The sequence below is a fragment of the Dasypus novemcinctus genome, chromosome 24, assembly GCF_030445035.2.
Source record: "Dasypus novemcinctus isolate mDasNov1 chromosome 24, mDasNov1.1.hap2, whole genome shotgun sequence".
Taxonomy (NCBI): domain Eukaryota; kingdom Metazoa; phylum Chordata; class Mammalia; order Cingulata; family Dasypodidae; genus Dasypus; species Dasypus novemcinctus.
In genome coordinates this window covers 65926723-65946722 of record NC_080696.1, presented here as the reverse complement: position 1 = coordinate 65946722, position 20000 = coordinate 65926723, and the positions used below count along the sequence as shown (strand labels likewise).

Below are 20000 nucleotides of genomic sequence, written 5' to 3'. Positions count from 1 at the left end.
TAGGCTAACAGAATGGATTTAAAAAAAGAAAAAACGAGCCTCCATGTGAACTTTACAAGAGACTCACCTTAGACCCAGGGATGCAAACCAGCTGAAAGTGGAAGGCTGGAAAAAGATACTCCATGCAAATAGTAACCAAAAAAGAGCAGGGGTAGCTATACTAATATTGGACAAAACAGACTGTAAATACAAGGAAGTTATAAGAGATACAGAAGGCCATTATATATTAATAAAAGGGACAATCCACCAGGAAGAAATAACAGTCATAAATATCTATGCATCTAACCAGGGTGCCACAAAATACATGATGCAAACTCTGGTAAAACTGAAGGGAGAAGAAACATCTCTACAACAATACTGGAGACTTCAACACACCTCTGACATCATTAGAACAACTAGACAGAAGACCAGCAAGGAAACAGAGAACTTGAACAATATGATAAATGAGCTAGACCTAACAACATGTACAGAATGTTCTAACCAAACTCAGAAGATTATACGTTCTTATCAAATACTCATGGATCTTTCTCCAGGAGAGACCACCTATTAGTCACAATGCAGCTCTCAATAAATATAAAAAGATTGAGGGCGGCGGACCTGGCCCAGTGGTTAGGGCATCTGTCTACCACATGGGAAGTCCGCGGTTCAAACCCTGGGCCTCCTTGACCCATATGCAGCTGGCCCATGTACAGTGCTGATGCGCGCAAGGAGTGCCGTGCCATACAGGGGTGTCTCCCGCGTATGGGAGCCCCATGCGCAAAGAGTGCACCCCGTAAGGAGAGCCACCCAGTGTGAAAGAAAATGCAGCCTGCCCAGGAATGGTGCCACCCACATGGAGAGCTGACACACAAGATGACTCAACAAAAAGAGACAGGTTCCCATGCTGCTGACAACAACAAAAGAAGACAAAGAAGAAGATGCAGCAGATAGACACAGAGAACAGACAACCGGGGTGGGGGGGAGGGGAGAGAAATAAATAAATAAATCTTTAAAAAAAAGAAGATTGAAATTATACAAAGCACCTTCTCAGATCATAATGGAATGAAATCAGGAATCAATAATAAGCAGGAGATAAAATTGCAAATGTGTGTAGGCTAAACAGCACACTCCTAAACAACCAGTGGGTCAAAGAAGAAATTGCAAGTGAAATCAGTAAATATATTGAGACAAATGAAAACGAGAACACAACTTACCAAAACTTAATGGGATACAGTAAAGGCAGTCTTGAGAGAAAAAATTTTTGAACAGATCAATTTCATTGATACATATTAATAAAGCATGCAGTTCACCCAAAGTGTACAACCAATGGTATTTGGTATACTCACATAATTGTGCATTCATCACTTCAATCATTATTAGAGCATTTTCTTTATTTCAATAATAACAATAATAAACAAAAAACAGATAAGTAAGAAAATGCTTCACCTTGAGAAGGAAATTTATAGCCCTAAATGCCCACATTAAAAAAGAAGAAAAAGCTAAAATCAGAGATCTGACCGAAGAACTGGAGAAACTAGAAAAGGAGCAAACTATTCCCAAAGTAAGCAGAAGGCAAGAAATAATAAAGATTAGAGCAGCACTAAATGAAATTGCGAACCAAAAAAAAAAAGAGAGAGAGAAGGAAAATCAATAAAACAAAAGATGTTTCTTTTGATTGAAGCCAGTACCTCATACATGGGAAGCAGGTGCTCAACCACTGAGCTGCATCTGCTCTCCAATGAAAGTTTGGCTTTTCATTTGTTTGTTTTGTTTTTAGGAAGTATCAGGGATTGAACCAGGAACTTGTACATGGAAAGCAGGCACTCAGCCACTTGAGCTACAGCAACTCTCACCAAAAAAAAATGGTTCTTTGAGAACATCAATAAAATTGACAAACCCTTAGCCAGACTAACAATGAAAAAAAGAGAGAAGATGCAAATATACAATATCAGAAATGAAAGGGGTTAAGTTATGACTGACCCCACAGAAATAAAAAGGACTGTACGAGGATATTATGAGAAGCTGTATGCCAACAAACTAGAAAACTAGATGAAATGGACAAATTCCTAGAAATGCCCAACCCACATTGATGCTACATGAAGTATAAGAACTTAAGCCAATCACATTTAAAGAGCTTGAATCCATCATAAAAAATCTTCCAACAAAGAAAAGTTCAGGACCAGATGGCTTCACAAGTGAATTCTACCAAATATTCTGAGAAGAATTAACCCCAATCCTGTTTAAATTTTTCCAAAAAATTGAAGAGGAAGAAAAATTACCCACACATTTTATGAAGCCAACATCACCCTAATAACAAAGCCAGATAAAGACACTACAAGAAAATAAAATTACAGACCAATCTCTCTAATGAAAATAGATGCAAAAATTCTCAGCAAAATTCTTGCAAATAAAATCAGACAGCATATCAAAAGACTTATACATCATGACCAAATGGGATTTATTCTTGATATGCAAGGTGGTTCAACATAAGAAAATCAATGAACAAAATACACCACATTAAGATGAAGGAAAAATACCACATGATCATCTCATTCAATGCAGAAAAGGCATTTGAAAAAATTCAGCATCCTTTTTTTGATAAAAAACACTTCAACAGATAGGAATAAAAAGAAATTTCCTTAATATGATAAAAGGCATATATGAAAAACCCATAGCCAACACCATACTCAATGGGGAAAGGTTGAAAGTGTTCCCTCTAAGACCAGGAACAAGACAAGGATGCCCACTGTCACCATTGTTATTCAACATTGAACTAGAATTTCTAGCTAGAGCAATTAGACAAGGAAAAAAGGCACCCAAATAGGAAAGAGGAAATAAAATTATATTTGTGGATGATATGATCCTATGTTTAGAAAATTCTGAAATGTCTACAACAAAGCTACTTGAGCTAATAAATGAGTTCAGCAAAGTGGCAGGACACAAGATCAACATGCAAAAATCAGTAATGTTTCTGTGCACTAGTATTGGAACAATATGAGTTAGAAACCAGGTGAAAAATTCCATTACAGTAACAACGAAAAAGATTGAAACACCCAGGAATTAATTTAACCAAAAAGCATAGGACCTATATGAAGAAAACTACAAAACAATGTTAAAAGACAGGAAGCAGGGAAGCGGACTTGGCCAATGGATAGGGCATCCGCCTACCACATGGGAAGTCCGCAGTTCAAACCCTGGACTTCCTTGACCCATGTGGAGCTGGTCCATGTGCAGTGCTGATGCGCGCAAGGAGTGCCATGCCACACAGGGGTGTCCCCCGTGTAGGGAAACCCCATGCGCAAGGAGTGCGCCCCATAAGGAGAGCCGCCCAGCGAGAAAGAAAGTGCAGCCTGCCCAAGAATGGCGCTGCACACATGGAGAGCTGACACAACAAGATGACACAACAAAAAAAGAGACAGATTCCCGGTGCTGCTGATAAGGATAGAAGTGGTCACAGAAGAACACACAGCGAATGGACACAGAGAGCAGACAACTGGGGGGTGGAAAAGGGGAGAGAAAAAAATCTTAAAAAAAAAAAAAGACAGGAAGCAGATTTGATTCAATGGATAGAGCATCTGCCTACCACATGGGAGGTCTGGCGTTCAACCCCAGGGCCTCCTGACCCATGTGATGAGCTGACCCATGCACAGTGCTGATGTGCACAAGGAGTGCTGTGCCACGCAGGGTGTCCCCCACATAGGGGAGCCCCACACACAAGAAGGGCACCCTGTAAGGAGAGCCACCCTGTGCAGAAAAAGTGCAACCTGCCCAAGGAATGGCTCCACACACAAGGAGAGCTGACGCAGCAAGATGACACAACAAAAAAAGAGACACAGATTCCTGGTGCCATTGACAAGAAACAAATGGACACAGAAGAAAACACAGCAAGTGGACAGAGAGCAGACAACTGGGGGGAGGGGATGGGAAAGAGGAGAGAAATAAATTTAAAAATAAATAAATCTTAAAAAAAAAAAACAAATTGAAAAGATATCAAAGACCTAGACAAATGGAAAGACATTCCATGTTCATGAATTGGAAGACTAAAATACAATGAAGGAAAAAAAAATACAATGAAGATGTCAGTCCTATCCAAACTGAGGAGTGCCGTGCCACGCAGGGGTGTCCCCCATGTAGGGGAGCCCCATGCGCAAGGATTGTACCCCATAAGGAGAGCTGCCCAGAGTGAAAAAAGTGCAGCCTGCCCAGGAATGGTGCCACACACACGGAGAGCTGACACAGCAAGATGATGCAACAAAACGAAACACAGATTCCAGGTGCCACTGACAAGAATGCAGGTGGACACAGAAAAACACACAGCAAATGGACACAGAGAGCAGACAACTTGGGGGAGGGGGGGAGAAATAAATAAAAAATAAATCTTTTAAATAAATAAAAATAAAAGTCATGGCAAAGAACAGAGCTGAGGGTTTCTGATGTTGGAGTTTGACGCTGAAGACTTAAGCAGGAGCCCTGGGAAGTAGCCTCACAGAGGAAAGAGAAGCCAGCCCCGGGAAGAGAGAAACCCTGAGCCCAGAGAAAAGCAAGCCCCAGGAATGTAGGAACCCAGGAAACCTGAACTCTCTCAGACATCGGAAGCCATCTTGTTCCAACACGTGACAATAGACTTTGGTGAAGAAAGTAACTTATGCTTTATTGCCTGGTATCTGTAAGCACCTATCCCAAATAAACACGCTTTATAAAAACCAACCAGTTGCAGGTATTTTGCATCAGCACCCCTTTGGTTGACTAATACAAACTCCTTTGCTGCCTCTACCACCATCACATCATCACCATTACCACCACCTCCACCTCCACCAGCACCTCCACCATCATCTCCACCACCACCTCCACCATCACATCATCACCATCACCTCCACCTCCACCACCACCAGCACCTCCACCTCCACCTCCAGCATCACCTCCACCACAACCTCCCACCATCACCTCAACCACCATCACCAATATCTCCATCATCATCATCCATCACCAACTTTACCCCCACCTCACCACCCTCATCACCCCTACCCCCATTCCCATCCCCACCATCCTCACCGTCACCATCACCACCTCAATCACCACAACCACCAGCTCCACCATCACCTCCATCATGACAACCACCACCATCATCACCGCCACGATCACCACCATCACCACCACTATCAACACCTCCATCACTGCCACCACTTCCTCCACCATAACCTCTATCACCAGCACCACATCAACACGAGCATGATCACCACTCTAATCACCACACCACCGCCACCTTTACGTCCCCTGCCACTACCCCACCATCACCACAAAAACACCACCACCACCTGCATTATCACCTCTGTCACCAAAACCACCACCTCCATCACCACAGTCTCCATTACCAGCACCACCACCTCCACCATCTCCTCCATCACCTCCACCACCAGCACCGCCACTGCCATCATAGGATCATGGTGGTAACGATGAAGATGCTGAGGACCAATTCGCATGCCTGGGTTCGACTCCAAGGCTGGAGGCTCTGGAAACCCCCCTGGAACCACCCAATGTCATGCAGGTCTCCATCAGGCCATGCAGGCAGGAGGTGGCCAGCAGGGTTTGGTCAGTGCCTGGGGGCAGTAGTGTCCCTCTGCTCACCCCTTTCTCCATCACCCTCCTGGGGGCAGGCAGGCTGGAAGTGCTGGCCCACCTCCCAGACAGGTAAACCGAGGCCCTCGGGTGTGTGGGTGCAGCCTGCCAGGGAGCCTCTGCCTCCGCCCAGAGCAGCTGTTTCTGGGCCGGGCCAGCCTGGAATGTATTGTGTGTGGAAGGGAAGCAGCCAAGGGAGGAAATCCTCCTTCCAGCGCCTTCCAGGCAGGGGTGGGGCCGTGGGGGGAGCGGCAGGTCAGCGCCCAGGACTGGCCTCCCTGCGACATGGCCCACGAAGCTGCCCTCGAAGGGGCGCCTGACAGCCAAGGCCTGGCCTCGGGGCTTTGTTTGTAAAGTGGGTGCTGCTGGGGCGGAGGGGTGGGCCTGGGGCTGCCCCAGGAATGGCCGCTGGAGGGCATGGTGCCCCTTCCCCCAGGTGGTGCTGGGCCATTCTCTGGTCTCTGAGGGGGAGGCAGCCTTGGCCCCCCAGCAGTGGCCCACACGAGCTTCAAGGGCCACAGGACCTGCTGGGCAAGAGCGGGTGCCAGGGTCCCGGGCCCTCCCGTCCCAGCTGCTTCTCATTCCATTTTATTAGGCTCCTCTTCGAGGTTCCACCTGCCCGTGGCCCAGAGCTACATCCAGCTGCCGGCTTTCCCCGTCTGTGAACACCTGGGCAGGCGGGCCTCCCACATGGCCACACCACCTGGGATCAGCGTCGAGGGGACCCGGCACCGCCCCCACCCCAGCTCCCAGCAAGCACCATCCGCCTGGCCCAGGTCTCGGGTACAGACACTGAGCCTCGAGAGCTAGCCGGCACTGCGGCCGCTGTGTCCACCAGGGACCTGGTCCGTCTGTCCATGAGCTTGCCGGGGCCATGCCCAGGGCAGGGCCGCCAGGTAGGGGCCTCGAGTACCCCATCTCCTGTCCCCACCCCCCCTGGCTCCGGCTGCAGGATCTGAACCAAGGGACAAGAAAGGAGGGACTCCTGGACCAGAGGCCAGCGCAGAGCAGGGACTCCGAGGCCACACAGCGTGCCGACGCCCAGAGCCTCCGGTGCAAGGGACAGGACTGCGGGTTCCCAGGGAGAGCTGCAGGGGACGCAGATGGCCAGGCAGCCACACCCAGAGGCAGCCCCGCGGCCGCGCCCCACCTGGCCCAGCTGGCCTCGGAGCCGGCTCAGGCCTTTCTGGAACCAGCGTGGCCGCCCAGGTGAGCCCGCTCGCCCAGCCGCCCCTGCCCGCAGCTTGCCCTGGGCCGGTGGACGGAGGGATCCGCAGAGAGGAGCCTCACCGGCCCAGCCAGGGAGAAGTTGCCAGAGGCCCACGTCATGGCCCCATGCGGGGTGGACACGAGGCAGAGACTGCCTCCTGCTTTCCGACAGACAGGGATGGCCATCCGTCTATCTGCCTGTCTGTCCAGGAGGCAGCCCTGGACCGGCCCTCGCTGGCCCAGCTGCACCTGCGCGGGAACGCATAGGCTGCGGTCAGCAGGCACTGGGCGCAGGGGTGAGCCCGGCTGGATGCAGGACTCTGGGGGGCGCTTGGCCAGAGGGCCGGTCACGGTGGGCTCTCAGGCGCAGGTGGGCGCAGGAGCGTGGTGGGCGGCGGCCTCTCCTGCTGGGGGTGCCCAGGCGGGGCCTGGAAGGACAGGGGTAGGCGGCCCCCAGGAGGGGTGACGGGGCCCCTGGCAGTGCAGACCCAGGCCCAGGGGCGAGGGCTTGTGCGGCCTTGAGAGCGACGTGGAAAGGGCCGGAAGCCAGAGTCCAGACCCCGGGAGTCGGCCCTGCCGGGCTTCACCCTCGCGAGCCCAGCTCCTCTCTCGGCTCCTCCCCTCCCCGCGGGCCTGGCAGCCCCCACCTCCTCTGAGCCCCAGTGCGGCCCAGCAGGACCAAAGCCTGGGGCCACCAAGCCGCCCAGCCCCACTCAGCACGGCCCCTGTTACGACCACAGAACAGCTGCAGGGGTGGCCGGGGTGGCGATGGCTCTGACCCCTTCCCCTCCTGGCCGCCCTCCCGGGCTCCAGCACGAGACCCCAGGGCAGCGGGTGGGGCCGAGCTGAGCCCTGCTCTGAGCCGCCAGGCAGGCCCAGGCCCCGGGTCAGGGCAGAGGCCTCTGGGGAGGGTCAGGGCCCAGAGCCCGGGCTGGCGTCTCCTGGCCCCGCACAGGCCTGACCGCGCCCTGCCCACGTGGGGGCTGCGGCCACCCCCCACCAGCCCCCACCTCCATGAGCGGTTCCTCAGGGAGAAACGGGACAGCCCTGGGCCGCGCTCAAGGCCTGGCGGAGAGCCGCCCCCGAAAGCTCCGAGCAGCCCCGCGGCCCCCCAGGCCCCACCCCCCACAGCGGCCAAGGCTCCTGGAGGGCAGGGCGCTGCGGGGCGGCGTGTGGGGCGACTGCCGGCCTGTGGGCATCCAGCCCCAGCCTGCCCGCGTCAGTGCTTTCCCAGAAGCCCGGCCCGGGGGGAGGGGCCAGAGCAGGGAGGGCGATTCCAGTGGCCAGTGCGGGACCCTCCTCGGGCCACAAATCCCCCCACGCTCCTCTGCCTCATCCTTCCGAGGGAGGCGGGGTCCCCGGAACCAAGGAGGTCGGACAGAGGGAAGGGGCACCCGGCTCTGGGCGTCCCGTGGGGCATTCTCCAGACCCCAGGCCCCAGGCTGGCTCCCAAGTGCCAGTGGAGGTGGGGTGAGGTCCAGCAATGCCCCCGAGGCCGAAGCTCTCCCGGTCCTGTTGACCATGCCCGCAGGAGGCCTGCGCCCAGCTGGACTTCCTCCCCCCCTGGGTGGGCTGGACCAGGGAGATCCCTCCTGGGGCTGACAGCACCCACCAGCCCTGCTGCCCCCTGTGCCTTTCTGTCCACGCACCATGGGCATTCGGGCGGGCCTGGCACCCTGGAAGGCCTGGAGCTGCCCAGGGAGGCACGGAAGTCTCTGGAATTCCAGGCCAGGACGCCGGCTGCCCCCAGCCCTCTTCCCAACAAGGCCACGTGCCCAGCTGGTGAGCAGAGGCCACACGGCCTCACCCTGTGGCCCTCCAAGGAGCCGAGGTGCCAACGGGCAGCCCAGAGGCTCCAGGCCCCCGTCCACCGCCCTGCAATGACCAGGTGCTGGCCCCACTGCTTCTCCAAGGGTGTGGCCCCATCTGGGCCCCACGTGAGCCCAGCAGGAGCCCAGGGGCTGGACACAGGAGGTCCTGGACCATCGAGTGTGACCGGTTGGGACTGGTAGGGTAACGCGGCGTGAGTGCAGGCCAGTGGGCGTCAGGCCTGAGCACAGCTGAGGACACAGGGCTGTGTCAGATGAGCGGTGGCTTGGTCTGCACGGCCACTCCAGCTGTCCCTGGTCCACATGGCCACTCCAGCTGTTCCCCAGATGGGCTGGGGAAGGGGGCTGGGCCAGGATCTGGAGGGAGCGGGGGCCACGCTGGCCTACCTGGTGACAATGTGCTGGGGATGTGACGTGGCTGCCAGAGGGGCTGGGTGGACAGAGGTACCCCCAGGACCTCGAGCCTGCACCCCCCAGACCAGCTCAGAGTGACGCCCTGCCCCAGCCGCCCCCAGGTGGCACCTGACTGGCCTCCGCCACCCTCTTCCCTGCACCTCTCCCCCTCGGCCCGCGCTGGGCACGGCTGTCTGCCAGGAAGCAGCTGCCCCCGGTCACACTCCCAGCAGCAGGACCTGCGCTGACCCAGCGCCTTCCCTGGCCTCCCCCTCCCTCCTGCTTGGCCTGGGTAGGGGGCGGGTTCTGGGCCCCGGGCAGCTCAGCGGCACCCACGGACCCCCAGGGATCTGGGAGCAGGAGCTTCTCAGGGCCCCCAGGCCGCCAGGCTGGCCACTCTCGAGGGCGGGCCAGGGCAGGGGGAGGCCCCTGGTGGGAGCCCCCTACCCCTACCGCCCCTCTCCCCAGGGGTCACGAAGCAGCCCCGGGGACTTGAAACCCCAATCCCTGCTGCTCCGGCCCCTCCCCCACCAGGAGCTCCTCTGGTCAAAGTGCCCGCCCCCTGCCCCTCCCCCAGGGGGAATTAAACTGAAGACCTGAGGGGGTGGGGGTGGCATCGTCCTCCCTGGGCCGGTTCCCAACTGGAAAGAGAAGGGGCTGGTGGGTCCCTTGGGATTTGCCAAGGCCCAGGGGCTGCTGGGAAGGTGAGGGTGGTGGCACAACCTCCCAGGAACGGCCGTCGGGCACCCCAAGACCGTCGAGGGCGCTGAGGCGTGTTAGCCCCCCCGGGCCACGGGGAACAGGCCCCTGTGGGTGGGCGCGCTGTCCCGAGCCCCCCTGACCCACTCCCCCCTCGGAGGGTCCGTAGCCCACCGGGCAGGGGGGAGCGGGGCTGGGTGACCCGCACGGCCCCCAGCAGGGGCTCCCTCCTGGCCCCACCCCGGCCCTTCATGGGGGGCACAGCGGCAGGATCCGGGCAGATCGAGGGCCCCGGGCAAGCGGGATGAGGCCATGGGTGCCCAGAGGTCCCACCCCACCCAGGGGAGCCTGGCATCTCGGGGGGCGAGGTGGGTGCTCGGGAGAATGCGCCCTTCCCGGGAGCTCAGGGTGCCGGGGTGCAGGGTGGGGGCGTGGGCAGCCGACGGGGCAGATGACTGGGCGGGACTGGCGCCAATGCCCAGGTCCTCGGGGCGCCGGGCGCAGGGAGGTGACCGAAGTTAGGGGAACAAAGAGCAGAGCGGTGCGGGGCATGCGGGGCGTCCAGAAGCGCCGCCTTCCCTGCCTGGCCGCGGCCCACAGGTGTCCTTCCGGGCGAGGAGGCACCCAAGGAAGGAGGGTTGACACGGCCTGACCCTCCCCCGTGCCCCCGGGCCCCTCTCGGGGTGCGGGGCTCTGGTGTGCGGGCGGGGCCTGACGTCTCGGGCGGAGCCGAACCGGGCCGGGCCGCCGAGCCTAAAACCCGCGAGCTCCCTCCGCGCCGCAGTCCCTGGAGCCAGGAAGATGGCGAGGCCGGGCGCGCGGCGCTGCGCGGGGGGCGCACGGCAGACGGGACCCGCAACGCTGCTGCTGGCGGGGCTGGCGCTGCTGGGACCCGCAACGCTGCTGCTGGCGGGGCTGGCGCTGCTGGGCGCGGCGCGCGCGGCGCGGGAGACCGACTTGAGCCTGCACCCGCCCTTCTTCAACCTGGCGGAAGGCTCCCGCATCGCGGCCACCGCGACCTGCGGCGAGGAGGCCACGCCGCGCGGGACCCCTCGCGCCACCGAGGACCTCTACTGCAAGCTGGTGGGCGGCCCCGAGGCGGGCGGCGACCCCAACCAGACCATCCAGGTGGGCGCGGACGGGGGATCGCGCCCCCGGCGGGGTGGGGTGAGGGGTCCCCTTCCAGGGCGCTGCGCGGGGCCGGACGGGGATCAGGCTCGCGCCCTCCACGGCCACCCCCGGAGCGCCCTGGGCCAGGGAGGGTCGAGGGGCGGACAGAAGCCTCCGACTCCCAGCCGGGCCCCCACCTCCGCATTTCGGGACGGAGCGGGACCCCAACCCGCCACGCAGCCCGGCCTGGGAGGCGCACACTCTTCGGGGAAGTGGTGCGCGGGGTCCTGGCAACGATTCGCGGGTGGCGATGGGTCCTGACTGCGGCCTGGCGACCAGTCCCCAGAGCCCTAAGTCCCGGGATCTCGGGGACGGGACTTGGCCTCCCCGCGGCTGCCTGTGTGGGGTGCGGGCAGGCTCCGCCTCTCCGCTAATTTTCCTGGTCCTGCCGTGGAATGTGCGGAACACCTTGAGACCCCAACACCTTCCAGGGGGGGCCCTGAGGGTCAGGGTGGCAACCAGGGGTTGAAGCTTAGCTCCACTGGTGGTCTAGGGCCTCGGGACCCCCAGGTGGGGGCACTGGGCGGGATCTACCTGGGGTGGAATAGGTGGGGCCCGAGCAAGGGCTCTGTCTCCCGGGGAGTGTCCCCTCCACCCCTGAAGACCTGTGGGGGGCAGCCCCCTGCCACTGAGGCGTGGAGGTGGGCTTGGAGTGTGGGACAGGGAAGCGGGCGGGGGACACCTCTGGGCTTGGACTCGGGGACCCCCTGGGGAGCCAGCCCTCCTGGGCTCGGCTCTGCTTGGAGAGCAGAGTCTGCTCGAGAGCTGCCCCCCTTCTCCAGAGGCCACGTCCAGCTCCTCCAGGGACTTGTCCCCACCTTCCAGGAAAGGAGAGGTTGGGAGGGGGAGAGAGTAGCTGGAGAGAGTGGATGAGCTGGCTGGGGCCTCTGAGAAGGAACTGCAGCCTTGAGCTTTTCCAGGGGCTGGGGGAGCAGCCGGGAGTGAGCAGACCTCGACTCCCGAGCAGAGCCCGGCTTGTGGGGCAGGGGCGGGGCAGGAGGAGCCCTGGGAGCTGGGGGGCTGGCGCAGGTGCACCAGGAGGGTCTGCTTCCCCCGAGGTGGGTGAGGGGATGCTGCGGGTGCGGTGGGGCCACCTGGCTGGGGTTTCCTTTGTCCTCAGGTCCCTGGAGCTTCGGGGGGGGGGGGGGGTCCTGCCCAGGTGGGTCCTCTGGCACCTGGGGCGCTGGGGGGACGAGGCTGGCGTAGGAGGAGGCAGGGCTCCGTGGGCCTGGGCCTTGATTCTCCCTCCCCCACAGCTGGGAGTCCACGGGGAGGTTGTGGGACAGGCCTGGGGGGCAGCAGGGGCCGGCACTGAGTGACCGCTGGGCAAGGGGTGGCCTGAGTCCTGTCCACCCACCGTCCCAGAGTTCACCGTCTGCCAAGAAGAGGCGACAGCACCCGGGAACGGCCCCCTGGGCTCGCAGGCTGCAGGTGTCCTGCAGGGAGTGGCCAGGTGCAGGGAGACCATTGCTAAATGGCCGTGTGACAGTGGACAGGCCCTGAGCCATCGGGCCACCTTCTCTTCCTTGGGGCAGGCGGTGAGGGTGGCAGCCGGGGTCCGAGATGGGGCTCAGCCTGGACAGAGCAGAGGCCGGGGCGGGCCAATGGCGCTGTGCCTGGCCCCGTGTCCCCGCCTCTGTGTGACCCGCGCCTGCGGCGACGCTTCCATGCCCGCCCACCCCGCTCCAGCCCAGCCCCGTGACCAGCGGGCACAGGTGGTGAGCTGCCCGCGCCCGCTCCTCCTGCCCTGCCGGCCTCCCTCTACCTGGGCATCTCCTGGACGTGCCCGTGTCGGTCCAGATGCCACCTCCTTCAAGGGGCCTCCTCTGATTTGCCCCCGCCCTCCCGTCGTGCCTGTCCCCGACTCGCAGAGCTGATCTTTGGGGTCGAGTATGCGTGCAGTCGGTGCTCAATAGGTGCTTGCTGCGCGCCTGGATGTGTGCAGGACGAGGGTCAGCAGATGGGGGGTGCCGGCGGGGCGAAGAGGCCCGAGGCTCGCCCGGGGCCCGCCTGACGCCCCTCCCCCGCAGGGCCAGTACTGCGACATCTGCTCGGCCGCCAGCAGCAACAAGGCGCACCCCGCCAGCAACGCCATCGACGGCACCGAGCGCTGGTGGCAGAGCCCGCCACTCTCCCGCGGCCCGGAGTATAACGAGGTCAACGTCACCCTGGACCTGGGCCAGGTAGGGTTGCCCTTCGCACCCAGCATCACCCGCGCCCGCCACCCCCCGTTGGGAAGGACACCCTGGGGGAGGGCCCGGAGCTTGAGGGCGCAGGTGGGCGCAGCGCGCTGTCGTCTGCTGGCGGCATGGGCACGGTGTGCTCGGCCAGGTGCCTTGTTGCCTCAGTATCCCCGTGCAGCGCAGGGAGCGAGGGCTGGGGGGCTCACGGAGACCCCTGGGCAATCCGGGGTGCAGGGTGCCCAGGGCACAGGCTGGGGTGGGGCAGAGTCTGCGAGGCCAGCCCGGGGCCCTGCTGTTTACTGGAGGAATTCCTCTCCGGGAGGCTGCTGCTGGCCGGTGTGGGAGGGGCTGCGGGTGTGCAGGAGGCGGAAGGGGACATTCCTGGGATACCTGTGCCCGTGGCTGAGCGGGCAGGCCCTGCCCCTGGGCGCATCAGCAAGCAGAGGGGCACGTGCCACCTGGCCGCTCACCTGAGGGAGGAGGCACCTGGGACCCCCACCCCTTGGGAAACTCCCAGGTGGTCATCGAGGGGACGGGGCAGCGCCCAGGAGCCCCCGTGCCAACAGCCGCTGGCACGACGGGCTGGCACTGGGGCAGCCGCAGGGACTCAGGACGGGGCTCAGGTGCGTGTCGCGTCCCCAGGTGTTCCACGTGGCCTACGTGCTCATCAAGTTCGCCAACTCCCCGCGGCCGGACCTCTGGGTGCTGGAGCGCTCCAAGGACTTCGGCCGCACCTACCAGCCCTGGCAGTACTTTGCCTGTGAGTCTCCGGGAGGCCTGGGGCCCTGGGGGGCGTCCCTGAGCTCCCTCGAGGTCTCAGGACTTCCATCGCTGCCTCGCGCCCGCTCCTGCACTCACGACCCACCGCAGGGCGCCCCACAGAAGCTGGCACCCAGGCAGCGGAGGCAGCTACTCCCCGACGTGGGCGTGGCTGTCCCAAGGCACAGGGGCAGGAAGCCCAGGCCATCTGTGGCCTCCTCTGCGGGCGTCATGCCCAGTAGCTCCCACCCGCCGGGGGAGAGCCCGAGGCCAGGCGCCCACTCCCGGGGGCTCGGGTGGCACCCACCCTGAGCCTTGCGGGAACGGGGCACCCATGCCCGAGGGGCCGTCTCTAAGGGCGGCTGGGAGCCGTCCCCTTAGGGGACAGCTGAGCCCCCGTGGACAGCGCTGGGCAGTTGTGGCCAGGGTGGGGTTAGCCGTCACCTCCACTTGTGCCCGCAGGTCGAGCTGGGTACCCAGAGGGGGCGGGGCCTGGCTGCTGGGGTGTCCGGGGGCAGCGGGCTTGGCGGGGACAGTTCCCACCTCCCCCAGGCTGTGCTGGGCCCAGGCTCAGGACCTGCCTGGGGTCTCGGGACCCCCGGGCCCCGCCCTCCCCTCCCTCCTCCCCTTCCTCCTCCCCTTCCCCCTTCTTCCCTCTTCTGCCCCTCCTCTGTACTCCAACCTTTCCCCTCCCTTGCCCCCCTCTGCCCCCCCCCCAGCCTCCAAGAGGGACTGCCTGGAGCGGTTTGGGCTGCAGACGCTGCAGCGCGTCACGCGGGACGACGACGTCCTCTGCTCCACCGAGTACTCGCGCATCCTGCCCCTGGAGAACGGCGAGGTGCGCCGGGGTGCGCCGGGGGCGCGGGGGGGCCCCGGGTGTGGGCGCAGGGCCGGCGGCCTCACCCCCCCCCGCCCCGCCCGCAGGTCGTGGTGTCCCTGGTGAACGGGCGCCCGGGGTCCACGAACTTCTCCTACTCGCCGCTGCTGCGCGACTTCATCACGGCCACCAACATCCGCCTGCGCTTCCTGCGCACCAACACGCTGCTCGGCCACCTCATGGGCAAGGCGCTGCGCGACCCCACCGTCACGCGCAGGGTGGGCCAGGGGCGCGGGGCCTGGGCTGGGGGCTGGGGGCGCGCGGCCCTAGGGCCCGGGTGGGCGTGCGGGCGGGGCCGGGGGAGCGCGGGCTGGGGGCGCGCAGGGCTGGGCTGGGGGCGCGCGACCCTAGGGCCAGGGCGGGTGGGCGGAAGGGCGCGCAGGTGGGGCTGGGGGCTCGGGGCAGCTCTGCCCGGCCCACGCCCACACCCACACCCACGCGCGCCGCAGTATTACTACAGCGTCAAGGACATCAGCATCGGGGGCCGCTGCGTCTGCCACGGCCACGCCAATGTCTGTGTCGCCCGAGACCCCGCCGACCCGCACAGGTGAGGCCGCCGCTCCTTGCCGCCCCCACCCGCCTGGCCTGGGGAGACCTGGGTCCCAGAGCCCACCGTGGCCCTGGCCTCCACGGGACCCGTGCTGACTGCCCCTCATGCCTCGGTTTCCTCTCCTGCGCTTTGAGGATGGGTCAGGCAGAGCTTGGAGAGGAGGGCAGTGGTGTGCAGCCCCCTGCCCGGACACACGGCTTGGACAGGGCCGTTTGCCCTCATGCTGGACCCCCTAGCCCACGGGCCCTCCACGCAGCCGACGTCCCCAGGGCAGGGGGCTGCGGGCCGCTCGGGCCTGGGCAGCTCCAGAGCAGGCCCCCCCACGTCCTCCTCTACGACCTCCCCCTCCGCTCTCCTCCTGCCCCCTGCCCTCCCCTCCAGCTCTCCCCACCTTCCCGTCCCTCCCTCCCACCTCCTCCTCTCCCTCCCACTTCCTCCCTCCCTCCTTCCCTCCCTCCCTCCTTCCCTCCCACCTCTCTCCCTCCCTCCTTCCCCAGCTCTGTACCAGCCTTTTGCCAAATGCCTGGCTCTGTTCCCAGCACTGGGGACACGGGGGACCCCGGCACAGCCCCGGAGCACCTGTTCTGGGGGAGACAAGCGGAAAACATGCCACCCAGAAGCCTGCAGGGCCCCAGCAGGGCTGGGCACTGTGAGGGTGGTGCCGTGGGCGCAGGGCTGCAGGGAAGGAGCTGCGACCCTGCGACAGGGCGGCCCAAGGGGCTCCCAGCGCCCCCCACCAAACGCCAAGCCCCTCCGCACGGAGCTGGCCCGCTCACCCCCACTTCCTCCCCCCGTTCTCGGGGTCACAGCAGAGCCACGTGAACCCCAGACTCTTCAGATGTGGCCGTGGATCTCTGCAGGGCACGGCCCCCCAGCCACCCCCCTTCTCAGCGCAGGGCCGAGGGCAGCGCAGCCTCGTGCTCTGAGCCGCGCACGGCGAGGGGCCCTGGGAAACCGAGGCCCCGTGGGATGCGCCAGGCGGGGGAGGGGCCGCCCAGGAGCCAAATCGCCCCGAGGAGAGGGGGCCTCGGGGGAGGGGGAGGGGGGGAGGGACGGGGCTGCCCCGCCTGATGGGCGAGCCGCCTCCCCCAGGACCAGGAGCTGCAGCCAGGCTGAGCTCACCCTACCTGCGGGGGGGTCTGGAGGGGAGCCTCTTCCCCAGCCCCACGAGCCCCCTGCCTCCCCCCTCCCCCCGCCCCTAACAGCAGCCCCCACTTCGTGTCCTCACTCAGCCCTGCCCCTGCCTCTGCTCCCTCTTTTCTCCTTCTGGAACTGCCTCTTAACTAGCCCCCTCCCCCCACTCCAGCACCCCTCCCCCCCAGGCCTGGATGCCGCTCCCGCCGCACCCTGTTTGCTTGCACCTGCTGTCCAGGGAGGGCTGGGGCCCTCGGGGCCCATTTCCAAACTGGGACAGAGCTGGGGCACGGGGATGCTGGGCCCAGCCGGCTCTCTCTGCCCGACAGCTGGGGAAACTGAGGCCGGGGAGGGTGGGAGAGCTTGTGCTCGGTGGGGCACTGACCATCCGGCCTGGGAATGAGGGCCCACCACCCTGATGTCTCGGGCCCTGGCCTCCTGGGCGGGCCCCCACGGCGGCTGGGTGGGCTCCGTGGAGGTCTCAGCCGCCGGCCGCGCCCCCAGTCTGCAGTGTGCTTGCCAGCACAACACGTGCGGGGGCTCCTGTGACCGCTGCTGCCCCGGCTTCAGCCAGCAGCCGTGGAGGCCGGCCACCCCAGACAGCGCCCACGAGTGCCAGCGTGAGTGCCCGCGGGGGCCCGGGCGGTGGGTGACGGGGGCCGCGGTCCTGGGCCAGCCGTGTCTGGGTCACGCGTGGGCTGCGGGAGGCGGTCGGGGAAGAGCCCGCGTCCCGGGGGCCGACGCGGTGGCCTGGGTCGCATGGGGGGCTGGTAGCTGAGGCCCCTTCCCCATAGCCTGTAACTGCCACGGCCACGCACACGACTGCTACTACGACCCCGAGGTGGCGCGGCGCAACGGCAGCCTGAACCGCGACCTCGAGTACCGCGGCGGGGGCGTCTGCATCGACTGCCAGGTGGGCGGCCGCGGGCTGCGGGGGCTCAGGCGGCCGAGGGGGGGCTCGAGACGGGTGGGCCCCCTGAGCGGGTCGGGTTTGGGGGTAACGGCACGGTCGGGGCACCCCGAGGCAGGGGTGGGTGGTCCTGGACTCAGCAGCCCCGCCCCCCAGCACCACACCACGGGAGTCAACTGTGAGCGCTGCCTGCCCGGCTTCTACCGCGCCCCCGGCCACGCCCTCGACGACCCCCACGTCTGCCGCCGTGAGCGGGGCCTGCCCGGGTGGGGGCTGGACTGTGGCGTCCACCTGGGTGGGGTGTCCGCCGCCATCCCCCGCCCACATGGGTATCCAGGCTCTGCCCCCCGGGGCCGTCTCCGGGCTCCCTCGGGGTCTCAGGCGTCCGGACCCCGGTGCAGGCTGCAGCTGCGAGTCCAACTTCACCGACGGGACGTGCGAGGACCTGACCGGCCGCTGCCGCTGCCGGCCCAACTTCGCGGGGCAGCGCTGCGACACCTGCGCCCCGGGCTTCGTGGTCTTCCCGCGCTGCCGCTGTGAGTGCCTGCCGGTGCCTGGGGGCCACAGCCCACCCCGAGCCCTGGAGCGTGGCTGCCACGGGGTCCCTGGGGGGCGGGTAGGGCCTGGGGCGCCCCTTTGGGCGTGCGTGGTCGGGGCGCCGGGCCGAGGTCGCCGCACTGACCAGTGCCGCGCGGTGTCTCCCCCAGCCACGCCTTGGTCTTTTCGCAATGACACTGGGGAGCCGGTGCTGCCGGCAATACTGATTGTCGGTAAGTGTCCCCTGGGGTCTCCTGGGCTGTCCTGCCTTGCAGCCCCTGAAGCTGCCTGCCCGGGGGTGCTCGGGCCAGAGGGGCCACGTTCGAGCCCACGGGGGGGCTCGAGGGGGCTGTCGTTGGCCGTCTTGGGTTTGGCTCTTCTATGCAAACAACACACACTCATTCCAGGATACCAAAAGCCTACATGAGTGTGCCGGAGACACGGAGTCCCCACGTCGCGCACCTGCAGACACACCGCCCACGCCTGGCCCTCGCCACGCACGCGTTTCTCCCAGGCCCACTGTCGCGCACACGGTGTCCACTGCGCTTTCACCCGCCCACTCCTGCCAGCGTGTCGCTTTGCGGTCTACGGACCTGGCGTTGCTTGTCAGCGCCGCCCTGCGGGAACCGCGTCTTCCAGATTCATAGAATCCCGCCGCCCTGTCCCACCGGCGTCTGGAGCTCCCAACGCAGCCCGCTCCGGCCTGGCCCGCGTGCCCGGTGCGCCCGGCCAGCAGAAGGGCCGCCCTGGCCAGGCCTCACGGCCACGGCCCCCCGGAGCGCGCCCCGGCGCCAGCTCCCCCAGCGCCATCCCCGTGTCGTGGCGAGCCCTCCCCTCTGCCAGCGCAGGTGGCCCGGCGGGCAGGGCCCCACGCCACACCCTGTCGCCCACGACTGCTTCAGGGAGGCGCCCCGTGGCGACAGCGCCCCGGGAAGAGGCCCCTACTGGACGGGACCCCAGCGCGAGGAATCACCGCAGGCAGCGACAGCGCCGCGTGACGCCGGCGGCAGCCCCGGCCCACCACCCCCGGGACCTCCCCCGATCATGTACGCCAGGCCGCGCCAGTGCCTCCCAGAGGGGCCCGTCTTGGACCATGCGCGCTCGCGTCTCCTCGAGGGGCCCCGGGTGGGGCTCGGGTCGGGCCCTCTGGGTCTGGTTTTGTAACCCCCCCCGGGTGGTGGGCCACACTGTGCTGCGCCCCAGAGCAGCTTAAACGCCCCAGGAATCGTCTCCCTTAAAAGTTTAACAAAACTCACCTATCAAACCCCGGGGCCCGCGGCTTCTGTCAGGGCAGGTCTTGAACGTCAGGTTCTTGGAAGGCTGTTGCGTTTATTAAAGTTTCTACCTCATCTGAGCTCAGCCTGGGTTGTTGATATTAACATATGGTTTACTTCGTTTAGATTTGTAAACGTGTTAGCATATAATTACGCACAGAAGTGTCACGATTTTTAAATTAATCTCTTTTATTCCTATTATTGTGTATTTTTCTTCTTTTCTTTTTTTAAAACAGAACAGCCAGAGGCTTATTGAAATTACTTTTGGTTTCATTGATAAGATCTGCTGCTGGGGATTCCCAGCTTTCCCCAAAGTGAACTCCAGCCTTTTACCAGGGTAAGGGCACTGGGGGAAAGGAAATGATCAGACATTTCGGGATTACTAGACAATGGCTCAGAAGTGGCATTAATTCCAGGAGACCCAAAGCGTCACCGTGCTCCACCAGTCAGAGCAGGGGCTTGTGGAGGTCAGGTGATTAATGGAGTTTCAGCTCAGGTCTGCCCCACAGTGGGTCCAGATGGGTGCCTGGACCCTTTCTTGGTTATTTCCCCAGTTCCAGAACACATAATTGAAGTAGACATACACGGCAGCTGGAGGAACCCCAACCCTGGATCCCTGACGTGTGGAGTGAGGGCTATTACGGTTGGAAAGGTCAAGTGGAAGGCACTAGAACTGACCCCACCTAGCAAAATAGGAAATCAGGAGCAATACCGGATTGTTGGAGGGACTGCAGAGATCAGTGGCACCATCAAGGATTTGAGGGCTACGTGGTGGTGATTCCATTCAACTCTTCTATTTAGCCTGTACGGAAAACAGATGGATCTTGGAGGTGATGATAGATCATTGTAAACTTAACCAGGTGGTGACTCCAATCACAGCT

At 62.7% G+C, this 20000-nt stretch overlaps 1 protein-coding gene across 1 annotated transcript; it reads left to right on the top strand.

The window, feature by feature from the left end:
• Window positions 1-10509: 10509 nt before the first annotated feature.
• On the top strand, window positions 10510-19199 carry LOC131275805 (laminin subunit alpha-5-like). Its single transcript, XM_058287291.2, has 12 exons — window positions 10510-10853; window positions 12926-13078; window positions 13721-13838; window positions 14557-14675; window positions 14762-14932; window positions 15164-15261; window positions 16903-17018; window positions 17193-17311; window positions 17465-17555; window positions 17710-17844; window positions 18016-18078; window positions 18253-19199. The coding sequence occupies exons 1-12, from the start codon at window positions 10527-10529 to the stop codon at window positions 18270-18272; spliced, it is 1530 nt and encodes a 509-aa protein (XP_058143274.1). The 5' UTR covers window positions 10510-10526; the 3' UTR covers window positions 18273-19199.
• Window positions 19200-20000: the final 801 nt, after the last annotated feature.